The sequence below is a fragment of the Pristis pectinata genome, chromosome 15, assembly GCF_009764475.1.
Source record: "Pristis pectinata isolate sPriPec2 chromosome 15, sPriPec2.1.pri, whole genome shotgun sequence".
NCBI lineage: Eukaryota > Metazoa > Chordata > Chondrichthyes > Rhinopristiformes > Pristidae > Pristis > Pristis pectinata.
The window spans coordinates 7,050,100-7,064,011 of NC_067419.1; the positions used below are offsets into that span (position 1 = coordinate 7,050,100).

The 13,912-nt window shown below is 47.0% G+C and overlaps 1 protein-coding gene across 1 annotated transcript in view; it reads right to left on the reverse strand.

Annotated features, from left to right (window-relative positions):
• Positions 1-13,912, reverse strand: part of prickle1b (prickle homolog 1b) — a 161,768-nt gene that overhangs the window by 13,027 nt on the left and 134,829 nt on the right. The window contains 2 exon segments of the mRNA XM_052030760.1: positions 728-841; positions 7,205-7,389. Coding sequence (XP_051886720.1) covers positions 728-841; positions 7,205-7,336 — 246 coding nt within the window. The 5' untranslated portion in view covers positions 7,337-7,389.

Below are 13,912 nucleotides of genomic sequence, written 5' to 3' on the forward strand. Positions count from 1 at the left end.
GGTAAAAACAATAACAGAATACAGAGTAAAGTGTCACAGCCACAGGGGAGTGCATTGCAGGTAGACAATAAGGTGCAAGGTCAAACAAGGTAGGTTGTGAGGTCAAGAGTCCATCTCATCGTATAAGGGAACCGGGGGACTTAAAATAGAAGGGGATAATGGTCTGCTGCGCTTTACAACTTCAGGTTCCTGCCTGTGAGTACGTTCCCTTCACGGGGAGGGGGGGAGGCCCCTCTGCCATTGTGAAATGCGGACTGGGTGAAAATATGAGCGGTGGCTTATTTATTCGGGAAAGGGCCGTCCGCTTGAGCGACCTGCTCGCAGGGACAATGCCTCCTCCAAGCAGCAGAATCACACTTCTGCAGAGACCACTGTTTCACTCCCCCACCCCACCCCATCCTGCCCCCTACCACCACCCCCCTCCACTAATGTTTGGAATTTCAGCCACATGATAAAGGTTGCCGGGTCGGTCCGCAGCCAGTGTCCTCACCGCCAGAGAATATGGGGCTCGCTAACAAAGGCACGGGGACATTCAACGCTGTCGCATCCGCCGGGGCACACTAGTTGTCAGCTTTCGGCAGTGCACACCATTCTTGCAACAGGGTTGTAAACCCGAGCAGCCACACAGACAGGAGAGGCAGCAGAAGGTTATGCCCTTTTGCTGATGGGCCCAGAAACACAAAGCACCTCGTGCGTGCACCAGTGCAGCCCAAATGCTTTTTCTTACCTCGTTATCGTGAGGTGGAAGCTGGTACAGCAGCTGCTTGATTCTGTGCTTCTCTCCAGGGCTGTTAACATAAGGGACCTTCTCCTCTGGCAGGCATGAGAAGTACAGCTGAACCTGGGGTCAAGACAAGAAAGGATAAAGTTGCAACACCAAACGTCAGCCCAACGCAAAGTGTGACAGTCAACTAAGTGGCATCATCCACAGGTGCTGTCACCTTCCTGGGGCTTGTACGTTAGGCACCAGGAGATTTTGCAGCAGGCAACTTCCAATTAACAACAAAATAATAAAAGAACAGGGACTTGCAGTTTATGGGCTTAGTGAGACGTTACACTGAACAGCAGCCTGACAGATTTTATGCTCCTTTGACTGTTACAAGCTCCAGAGATCACAGAAGTCTGCGGAATTGGACTGCTTCAGGTATGACTGGCAGCCAACAACTGCTGAGCTGCCAAACCTGGAATGCAGTTTGAAGCGACAATTCATCGTAGGTTGAGGGGTGTTTAACGCTGTTCCCCCACCCCGGCCCACGTGTCTCACACGTGCGCTGCGCCCCAGTCTACCTTCTGCAGTTCTGACAGTGGTTACCCAAGAGGTGGATAGATGCCTTGGAACACGTCCACCAGAGGCAGACCCACATCCATCCCCAGAGCTGCACTGATTCAACAGGCTTCTAAACAAAAAAAAGGCTTTACTTTTCTGATCTTCCACAGGCGAGCTGGATGACTTCATTACTTCCATGTGTGCTCTGACATGCAGCTGAAGAAAATTCCTTCCAGCCTTGGGTTCCAGCCATCGTTTTACTAGACACCAGATTGGCTGACTGCGCAGCCCCTAATTGATTACAGTACAGCATCTGGTGTGAGGCTATTCTAGTCAAAGGTAATGGCTGGTAATTGAAAATAATTATTTGTAGGTCAAATGAGAGACTGGCCATAAAGTTGGGCTCAATAGTTGTACACCTCCCAACAGGGGTCTCCGGAGTGCTGGAAAATTAAGTAGATCCCTCCTACACAGGATCAAAAGTCAGCAGGGCACTTCTGGGACTTGGGGGGGGGGGGGGGGTGGGGTGTGGGGGGGGATAGTGGAGGAAATTAATCTAAACAGACCCAGAGTACTATAATTATTTCCCCTCCTTTTGTAAAATGGGATTCTTCTCATCGAGCTCTTTAGGCAACGTGTATCTGGCAGCATTACTCCTGGACAATTTTGCATTGTCTGCCTTCGTCACAATGTTAGGGAATCTCACACCGAGGGCAAGATACTGGTTATGAAGTCAATGAGACTGTACCTACCCAGGTTCCTCACACACTCACTCACTTTTCTCATGTCTCAATTTGCAACAGGCAATTCTTTGAGTGTTTGAACAAACATACACAATATTAATAACATGCCTGTACTAGACAAAAGATAATGAATCAGAAGCTGCTGGAAATAGTCAGCAAGTCTTTTTTTTCACTTCAGATTTCCAACATCCACAGTTTTGCTTTTTTTCCCCGCAAGCAGAAGTAACGGTCAATGTGAGAGTGACATATCAGTCTTCCGCGCGTTGAGTTTTCTGTTGAATGGCAGTGGTCTGACGTGGGATTTCTGGGCTACTTTGAATTGCAGACACAGCTGCAGAAACAAGAGTCTATGACTTTCACGAACAAAAGACAATAACTAACACACACACACACACACACACACACACACACACACACACACACACACACAAACTGAGGAGTGGGGGAGGGCCCTCAGACTATCGAGCTGACTTCCCATTCAATGAGATCAAACCTTGGCCTCAACCCCACTCTCCCCAAAACTCCTCTGCTGCATTGTCGGTCCAACTGTCGGACTCTGCTTTTGATATCTCCACAGCTCTCCAACGGTAGCAAATTGCAAAGCTTCACCACTCTCCAAGACAAACACCCCTCCCCACCACCCCCCCATCCTAAATGGGCAGCCCCTTATTCTAGATACACCCACCAGGGGTAACAGCTTCGCGCCTTCCACCCCGTGAAAGCCCCTCAGGACCTTACGGGTTTCGAAAGAAGTCGCTTTTCATTGTGCCTAAACCTCCAGTGAGTATCGGCCTAACCCGCTCAACTTTTCCTCATACGTCAGAAACCCAGTGACCCTTCCTCGTGCTCCCTCCATGACAGACACGTCCTTCCTGAAGTACGGAGGCCAGAACAGTACCCAGTTCTCCGGGGTGGTCTCACCTGCGCCCTGTAAAAGTTGCGCCAAGACCTGCCGACTTTCACGCAGCGTCGCCCTTCTTCGATAAGAAGCTGACGCTGCATTCGCCTCGCTGATTACATCCTGTGCCTATGCATGCTGCCTCGTTGCATCTCTCCCCACCCACGGGCACCCTGTACGGGCGGGGACGGAGTTGCCGGCCACCGCAGGCATCTTCTGCCATGTGGGAACAGGGCATTTCCGCCTGCCTTCTTCCCCCCCCCCCACCCACCCAACCGAGCCCCTCCCCCAACAATCGGGGGCTGGGTGGAGCTGAGAGCACCAAGCAGACCCACTCACGGTGCCAGTGAGGCCGCTCTCCCCGCACCTGCTCGCTCTTGCCCTTCCCCGCTGCTTCTGCGACCCTCTGTTTGTCAGGCAGTGAGCCCTGTCGTGAACCGGGCCCGGTCACTCAGACTGCCCTCTGCTCACGGCACATCGGTTCGGCCAGCAGCTGGGGTGCCGCGTGCAGTTCCGGCCGGTGCACTGCAGTGAGGACGTGACTGCACTGGAGAGAGGGTGCAGAGGAGCTTCACCGGGGGTTTGCCTGGGATGGAGAGCTCCACGCAGGCGAGAGGAGACTGCAGAGACGGGGTTTGTTGTTCCTGCAGCGGACGATGCTGAGGTGTTACAGAATTATGAGGGGCATGGATAGGGGAGGTGGTAACTTTGCCCCACACAGAGGTGTCTTGGGTAGTTTTTGGTTGTGGAGATTGGGGGTGGCGGGGGTGGACTGAGGAGGGACAGGGAGGGTTATTTTCACCGGGAAGGAGGTTGGAATCTGGGGCACACTGTGTGGGGGTGGTGGGAGGCAGAGACTCTCACAGCTTTCAAGTATCTAGACGAGCACTTGAATCGCCAACACTGAGGTCTATGGACTAGTGTGGGCTTTAGGGCTCTAGAGGGTCCCCCTCCACCCGCTGTGCTCTCCGACCTCCTCCTGCCTTCCCACACAGCCCCTCTCTCCAGCCCTTGAATCCTGCCCACTCTCAGCCGTCTTGGCAACAGCCTCAGCCATGCGTTCACCCAGACCCCGGCCCACACCCATTACAGAGTGCCACCCCCAACATTACTCCATTATTCCCAGGATGTCGGAAGAGTCCTCCTTCTTTGGGAAACGGGGCTTCCCCTTCACTGTGGTTGGGGTCCTCGTCCGCACCTCCTCCATCTCCCATCCCCCTCCTCCTCCACGTGGACAGGACAAGAGGTATGAGTTCCCTCATCCTCACCCGTCACCCTTCCCGTCCCTTGTGTCTCCACACCTTTGTTCCCGCTCCCTGCTTACTGTCAATTAGTCAGTCCACAATCCACTTAATACGGCACCCAGTCCCAAGTTTTGATCAGAACCCGTGGCAGTTTATCACACCCCTCGGGTAAATCCATTCATCCACTTTATGTACCCCGCTGACTGAGGGGGAAGAGAGGGTCTCACATACACACAGGGGAGAGATACAGCGGGAGGACAGAGTAGAGAGGCAGAGGGGAGGGAGAGGGAAAAGAGACACATACAGACACAGAAGAGAAACAGAGAGAGACACAGAGAGAGAGAGGGGGGGAGAGACAGAGAGTGACAGAGAGAGAGAGAGAGAGAGAGAGACAGACAGAGACACACACACAGATCCACACCCATTCACAGACAGGAGGGTGAGGATAGTACAGAGAAGTGAAGTTGAACAGATGAGGTGTTTAGGGAATGAGCTCCAAGAACATCGGGCCCAGGGTAACTGATGTCACGCCCCCAAACACAGGGTAAATGAAATGCAGAACAAACAAGAGTCCAGAACTGAAGAAACGTGGAGATTTTGGAGGGTTTTCTGGCAGAAATACAGGACACCATGGGGAGGGATGAGACTTGGGAAGCATTAATTCAAAATGTTGGACTTTCAGTAAATGAGTCTGTTATAATGGCTAGTATGTTATCATTGGCCAGAGTCCCAAAGTTTGGTTCCTTAAATACTCTACTGACTTGAAAGAAAACAAATCAACTGCAGTCAAATGCTTGGGCCAAGAGGAAGAGGGGAGACTCAGCCAGAAGGATCCTGATGCGGGTTTGCACAGGGAAACTGGCCACTGGCTCAAGTGGAGGAGGATTTGTTGCAGGAAACACTGTTCTGAGCAGTTCTGCTGACAAAGAGAAATAACATTGCAAGTAATGTCCACTGAGCTGGGACAATACATTACATTGCATGGCCACATTTTAATAAAGTTTCCACCCATAAATAATATGCCCCAGGGAAATTTGCATTGCATCAGATTTTAAGTATTTCTCCAGCAATTTTCTTTTTCTTCCCTGTGCTAAACTGTATACGTCTGAAGAGCATGGATACACACAACAAACACAAGACTTGTGTTTACTGCACTACTGAAAATTCAGCAATTAAAACATTCACAAAATAACCATCATCTTTTCTGAATAGAATTCACTCAGTGGCTCGGAGTAGCGGATTCAACTGATTTTTCTTTAAGCTTTGAGAATCTTTATTTTATCAGGGAGTGGATAAAAATCATTCGTTAACAGTTCTCTCTGTAGTGAGTGAATCAGACAAATTAGATTTTAGCCTTGACTGAAAAAACAGCTATAAATTCCACGACTGAACTGCTGCTGAAACCTTGAACAGCTGGTTGAGACGCGACAGAGCAAACAGTCCTGGGATCACCTGTAATGTTGTAGTAACAATGATGCTTCATATCTTCAGCTCCAAGTCAGCAGTAGAGCCCTGCTAATCTGAAACACCCCTAAAGCTAACAAACCTGCTGAAAACCAGCTACCTCCATTGCTGATTCCTCCAAATTAAACTCCTCCAAACACGTGCCCAATCTTGGAGTCTACACTACTCTGCAATAAGCCTTATCAGTGTTTGATTAAGATTTATAAAAGAAGCCTACTTAAATTGGGTAAGTGCTTTTGTTGCCAGCCACATATCAATCTCACTTATGTGTTTAGGATTTTATAGGATTACATTTCTATGACAAAAATTGCATCTCTCTTCAAAACATTTTATTAAGTGCTGATTGCATGGTCTGATGTTGCTCCCCCTAAATGACAAGGCCTCCGAGACATTTATTGCAGTTTTGGATGGGACGTGCCAACAAGTTGTCACTCAGAATCTGTCAATTAAGGAAAGGGATCTGCTTCCAAAACAATCGTCCTCATTTTCAGAAGCAGAAGACTCTTAATCCAGGTGCACCTGCACAATACATCAAAACCTTCAACAGTGCCTCATTCTTCAAAGTTCATGCCCGATTATTGGACAATAAATTACTTGCAGCAAAGTTTAGTTGCACGTGGCGGATTCCAGTGCATTTCAACACCCTGTCTTTTCACAAAAGCATTCACTTGAAACATTACCTTTAACAGAAGTCATTTGTTCCACACAGATTAAGGAAAACCTAGTTTTTGTGATGGGAAATGATGTCTCTCTGGTAGAGCTCTTGTTTTCACCATAATATCCAATACACTTCATCATTACATTTTCACCCAGTTAATTGAGTCTGCAGCAACACACATTAAAACAGCAGCCAACCTTTACTCCATGGAATAAGCAGTGGGCAGAGCAGGATAGTGAGTCAAAGGTTGGAATCAAAGTGATTATTTTGGAAGATTATTTTTCTTGGGCCTTTGTAGGTCGACAATGATCGACAAAAGGGGCAGAATTATATCCAGCTAATTTTCTTAATGTTTTCATGCTTACTGACAGGGAGATTCTGGACATTAGCGTTAATTATGTTAACAAATCAAGCTCTTAAGAAAAAATGCAGCATGTCTTTTAAAACGTTAATGACGATTACGATGCCATATACCTGATAAGTAAAGACTTGAAACAATTGAATTGCTGAGTTATCTCTTGTGATACAATGTTAGCACTCTCCATTGATATGTAAAGCACTTCTCTACTTGCTTTGACTTGTTTCGTCCTCACCTACTTAATATCCTCAGCCTGCTTTGTGTATGGGAAATAAAATACCTCTCTGTCGGACAACACAGGGTGACAACAGAGCGTGGGAGAGCAGTTGGGGAGGACCGGGACCAGGAGTGGCTCCCTGGAAGGAGGGCAGCACTGGGGTGGAGACAGGGACACAAGGAAAGGGATTAAACCTTGGATTAATTGGGGATTAAGGATTTGTTGAAGGAGATAACACTGTTGGGAGAGGAAGAACATTCCCATCATTACATTTAGCCAGAGGCATTCTTCTTCACGTCCACGTTATTAGGTAGAAATGGTGCCTGGGGTACATGCAAGATCAAGGCACGCTTACCTGTTCCGGCTTCAGACCTGGTGGGACCCATGCATATTCTTCCAAGACGCAGCCAGAGTCGTCGTCTGACGTCGAGCTGCGCTGGAATCCGAAGGTCAGCTTGCCTACTTTTTGCTCTGTTTCCAAAGCCATGATGGCACCGAGACTGGGTGCAGGGGGCAGCGATGATTCAGCACACTGAGGTTCTGTGGGGGACACAGGAGGCAGGCAGCTTAATAAAACTGAGACTGAGTCAGTGAAAATAAACCTCATGTTCAACGTGCATTGCCTACAATTCCTTGGAAAGTTATCATCCAACACTTATGAACAATTTGTTGAACAGAATTAGAGCAATACAGCACAGATACAGGCTCTTCGGCCCAACCAGTCCATGCCGACCATGGTGCCCAACCAGCGTCCCAACTTCCTGCATTCAGCCCATATCCATCCGAGCCCTGCCCCTCCATATACCAATCCAAGTGCTTCTTAAATATAAGATAACTTTATTAGTCACATGTACACCAAAACACACAGTGAAATGCATCCTTTCGCATTACTGACAGTGTGTTGGGGGGCAGCCCGCAAGTGTCGCCACGCTTCCAGTGCCAACATACCATGGCCACAACTTCCTAACCTGTACGTCTTTGGAATGTGGGAGGAAACTGGAGCACCCGGAGGAAACCCAAACAGATACAGGGAGAACAGACAAACTCCTTACAGACAGCAGCCGGAATCAAACCCTGATCGCTGGCGCTGTAATAGCATCACGCTAACCGCTACGCTACCGTGCCACCCAATGATACTATTGCACCTTCTTGTTGGGATATTTATAGATCTATATTGTGGGAGTAAGTTTATTCTGGAATGTTCTAGATTGGAAATGATTGCTCTTCAACAGATTCGTGCATTGCAATAAGCCACGGAGCAGCAAAGGGCGGAATATTTCTAAAAGCCAGGGACAAAAGAGAGTCACAGTGCAGCTTGGAAACCAAGCTTGTGATGACCTTCACATTACAGATTGCACGACAACGTTGTGCTCCTGGCCTTTACAACTTTCAGTACCTGTCTCTTCAGCTAAACGATCGGTCACCTCTCCCACAAAAGACCCAGCGTCAATTCCAGCCTTTTTCTACGGGACCTTTTCATATTTTGAGGGCTGTGCATAAAATACAGGCACGTAAGCCGACCAGAAACCTGCCTCAAGCCCTTTGTGCATCATGTCACTTAGCTGCAGTATGATTTTGCATATGTTGCAAAATCTTAATAGGGAACATGCAAATGGTTTGTGTGTAATTCTTCTTTACACGAGTGTAATGAAAGCAACAGTCTATTTCTTTTAAATGGTTTGTGGCTGGGCTAAAATAGTGGACAAAAATCTCACGCAAATGGGTTATTGTACTCTTTACTAACACTGCACAGTTTGATTCCAAGCCGTCCTGCATCCTTAAAAAGCAACAGGCTCTCATTACGAGACTAGTGTAATTGCTAAATTCACTCCAGATGTACCCTGTTGACAAGCCATTTAATATAGCAAAACAAGAAGGAAAAAAAAGCTGGTTTGTGTTTCTTTGTGATAAAGGCTCAGTCCTGGAAAACAGTGCTATTTGATCACAAGTACTTGCCACAGAAATAGGCAAAAATGCAACAACAACAACAACAAAAAACCCCTTCATACTGCAACACCATTTTCATCAGTAATATTGCAAGTGAGGGATGTAGAGTACACAGCAAATGTCACATAACCCTGGAGTCCAACATCAGTAGGAGTTCCTCTCATTCACCTGAATAGGGAACTATCTTGCGGTACATCAGTCTGACAGCTGCGATGCACAAATTTAATGTTTTCACGCAAATGACCGGGGACAGAGGGGCAACAACCAATTTCTGAAGGGTAGCCATCCCTTTTCCTTTCAAAAGTGGCCATTGTTGAATAAGAGATGATAGTTTCCGTGAAGGACGCCTACTAACCTTAACTAAGTTATGTCTGCATTAGCTGACCTGCTCACGGACATCTTCAATCCTCTTGTTTACTTGGTTGAAAGCTCGAGCAGATTATTTTTTTTTAAACACATGAATTACTCCAAGTTAAAATTAGTTGCTGAACTAACTGACTGGTGTCCAGCACCAGATCTGTAGCACAAGGTTGTCTGGATTTGTATATTAAATTAGTTATCACATGATGATGGCTATAACCTTGTGATTAACAGCAGGTTTTGATTCACTCAATTGAGTTAGTGTTTTCCTGAGAAAGTTTGGGATTGCAATTCTCATGATTTGCTGGGAGAAATAAATCACCTAATTCTTTTATAAATGCCCAATAAAAATCTGTTCCAGGGTTAATGTTGGCTTCTGAAGCACTGGATGACTTTCCAGCACTCCCACTACTGGCCACAGTTGGGTGACTTGCCATGGGTTAAGGAGGAGATTGTGCACATGGTTTTTTCATTCCAAACTAAACTTTATTCATCATAAAAAAACAAACTATATACAACAATAAAACAGTGCAAACCTTTACATTCGTGTATGGATCAATCATTAGTGTTACTTTTTATAAAAACCACAGCACCAATGGCACTCGTGTGGCTCCCTGGGGTGACACCACAGTCCCATATTCACACCACTTAAGGGGCTTCCTCGTCTGAGCCTGCCCCTCCATCTCCAGTGACAGAAGAACCCTATACTGTAGTCCTTCCCCACCGAGCCCTTGCGTTGGCTGCACCCAGCTTCAGTGCATCCCTCAGCACGTACTCCTGCGGTCTGGAACGTGCCAGTCAGCAGCATTCCCTACGGACATCTCACAGTGCTGGGAGACCAACAAGCTGTAGACCTACTAGCATCAGGAGTTTCCATGGCGGGACTCTTTCCCTACCCAGCTTTTCAATTTGAGAACCACCCAGCCACTCCCTCAAAGCCAAGTTGAATACACAGGCTACTCAAATCTATTTCAGTTTCACATCCAACACGGAGTGTCCACAGCAAACATCTTCAGCCTGTTGCATATTGAACATCGCCCTACCCTGGAGGGAAAGGGATTACTGAACAGATTTTAATTTGCTGCAAATTTGACCCTGTTCCATTCTTGAACAGCCTATCCAATTATCACAGAGGTGGCTTTCACCTCGTCAGATCGGGGGAGAGCTTGAACACTGGTCCCAGATGTGGGCAATGGAGACACAAGAGACTGCAGATGCTGGAATCTGGGGCAACAACAAACTACCTGCTGGGGGAACTCAGCGGGTCGAGCAGCTTCGGTGGGTGGAAGGGAATTGTTAACGTTTCGGGTCGAGACCCTGCATCAGGACCCTTCTTCATTTCCCCTTCCAGTGGGGACTGCTGCCTGAGCACAGCGCTAGTTCTTCAACACCTTCAACCAACTTGAAATCCAGCCTTGAGGAATGTGTGCCTTGCTATTGCTGACGTACCTGCCATTTCCTCGCCCCAATCTCTACACCCAAATCACTGCAACTCTAAAATCAGTGGAGTTTCTTCTCCCTAAAACTTTCTTTAAAGGCTGGTCATCTGTGAGTGACTCAAAGCTCCACTCGCTCAGTGACCTTAAAAAACAAATTATAACCTGCTCAAGAGCTGGACACTGACAGCAATGGAACAAGATTTCGGTTTTCGGAGGGAGCGATTTCAATTGCAGAGGCTGATGCTTCATTTCCTGGATTTTCTTCAAATGATGGATCTGCTCTTTGACTATGGGAGGCATCACAGACAAGAACAAATCACACCGTATCTCTCCAACCAGATCCATGCACTTGCTTGTTAAGAGTCACTGTGCAGTGATTATGAGGCGTCGCAATAATCTTGAGAGCCTGTGGGTTAACGTGACTGATACCGTGACCTAGTTACCCGCTGGGGCTTTCATTTGGGGGCAGATAGAGTGATGCATCCTGTCTCTCCCCCAGTATGGAGGAGAGACAGATAGACAAACAAAGTAGTCAGCTCCTCAGAAGTGGCAGAAATGACTGGGTACACCTAGGATTCCAGCTGAGTTTGTAGATTGCCAAGTACAGAAAACGCCTCTCGTAGCTCCAGGGTTGTACCTAATGAGCATTTAGACCACACAGAGACAAAATAAACCTTCCAGTTACGGATCCCTTCTGCTTAGAAGAAGGTACACCAGTGGATCTACTTCATTTGGTGTTTTAGGAGATTCGGTATGTCACTAAGGACTCTTGCAAATTTCTATAGATGTACGGTGGAGAGCATTCTGACTGGTTGCATCACCGCTTGGTGTGGAGGCTCCAATGTGCAGAGGCTGCAGAGGGTTGTAGGCTCAGCCAGCTCCATCATGGGCACAACCCTCCCCGCCATCGAGGACACCTTCAAGAGGCGGCACCTCAAGAAGGCGGCATCCACCATTAAGGAACCTCACCCCCTGGGACAAGCCCTCTTCATGTTACTACCATCGGGGAGGAGGTACAGGAGCCTGAAGACCCACACTCAACGTTTCAGGAACGGCTTCTTCCCCTCTGCCATCAGATTTCTGAATGGCTCACGAACCCATGAACACTACCTTGTTATTCAACTTTTGCAATATTTATTTATTTTTGTAACATAGTAATTTTTATGTCTTGCACTGTACTGCTGCCGCAAAACAACAAATTTCATGACATATGTCAGTGATAATAAACCTGATTCTGATTCGATCTACGACTTTGGGTAAGATCAAGGAACAGGGACCAAGTGTTGTCAGTGCTTGCCAGTGCCATTTTATGGGGGTGGTCCCAGATGTCAGCATGGTTCAGATGCCCTTTACAGTTAAGACAGCTAGCAAGCATTTACTGTTTTTTTAAACAAGATTTATTATTCACATGTATGTCGAAACACACAGCGAAATGCATCTTTGCGTAGAGTGTTCTGGGGGACAGCCCGCAAGTGTCGCCACGCTTCCGGTGCCAACATAGCACCCCACAACTTCCTAATGTCTTTGTTATGTGGGAGGAAACTGGAGCACCCGGAGGAAACCCACACAGACACACGGGGAGAACGTACAAACTCCTTACAGACAGCGGCGGGAACTGAACCCGGGTCACTGGCACTGTAATAGCGTCACGCTAACCGCCACACCACCGTGCCCGGTAGTGAATATATGAAGAACAGTCAGAAACAACAAAAAAGACATTATACAGTTGACGTTCGGGTAAAGCATCCAAATCCAAGGGCAAAAGTCAAACGACAGAATTGGTCAAGTGTAACTATATTCCAAATATTCAAGCATAAATATTTAACTTTGCATTTCATACATATTTGCCATGAGTGCAAAATGACAGAACAATCTCCAGTATTCTTTCCTTAGTTCATTAATAACCCTGTTGAAGGAGAAACGCAGATATCCATGAGATATCCATCCTCAACATTGTGGCCATTAACTTAGCCAATTCATAAATAAGCAAAGTAATACCCATCAGTCAGTGACTGGCATGTAAAAGTCAACAGAAACAGCTGAGAAAATGACCTCTGACAAAACAAGGCCTTTGTTTTGAGCAAAGTGAGGTAGCTTATACGTGAAAAATAAAAGTTCTGTTTTCAGAGGAGCTTTTGCAGTGCCCGTGATATTTGGCAACTATTTGTTCAGGTCAATGAAGCTTTTCTCACTTAATTGCTTTGCAGAGTTTTATTTAAACCACTTCATTATAATTAACTGCTTCTCCCAAAGGGACCATGCCATTCAGCTCAACGCCACACAGCAGCTTTCTAAACGTGCTTCTAAAAGAGAAAGCGAGGTCTCTCACTTTGGGATTTTTAATGACAAAACTGGCGCTTAGATAAAAATGAGTGTTTATGTAGTAATCTTCACAACCTCAGGCTGTTCAATAACACTTTACAGTCAACAGAGTACTTCCCAAGGTGCAGTCACAGTTTTAACAGCCGCAATTTACACTCAGCCAGCTCCCTCACACAGCAATCCAGTTACGACGGGGTGATCTGGTGTGGTGATGTTGGGTGAATGATGTTGGTTGAGATTAGTGTGTGTCATACTATAAGTGTACCAACATTACTGAACTACAACTGTGTTTCCAATGTCCCATTCCATTAACACAGGGGCCCATTGTGGACCTAATTAAAATCAGTGAAACTGAGAGAATATCGGTGAGAGAATCTTGCACAAATCCAGCTTTTGTGGAGCGCTGTGGTTTAGGAATTCTGGAGCCTATCTTGAAGAAGCCCAAGAACACAGCAGTTAATTGAGCTGTCGGTATCATTTTATATGAATTCACTTGACTAGGACTCTGTATTTCCTGTGTGATTCTTGGCTAGATCCATCAGTCACCCTATCCCAAAGAGCCTAGAGCTAAATGCAAGAGCAAGTCTGAGTTTTCCCAGTCGATAACATGTCTGCATTATCCTGTGGGATACTGAGACACCGGCTGAAGTGAGCTCTGAATCCTGTGGTCAGCACTGGCTTGCCTGCAACAAGAAGTTAGTTGCCGACACACAGCATTCTTTCTTGTCCAGCTCCCCTGCAGTTCAGCTCTTGTCCTGCTTGGGGGGAAAATCGTTTAACAAATTCCCCTTTGTAAGAATTCTTGTTAACGTGGCTTTGGGGAATACAAGATGAATATTAACTCCCTCAGTCTGCTCTGCACTGTAGAGGAAGGCTGGAATACCAACCCAAGGACAATCCTACCCCCAGACAATTCAGGACCTGGTGGTAAATGCCTGCCAACTCCTCCTCTTGCCCAGGAACACCATAAACCACTGGCCTGGGTCCTGGCGCTG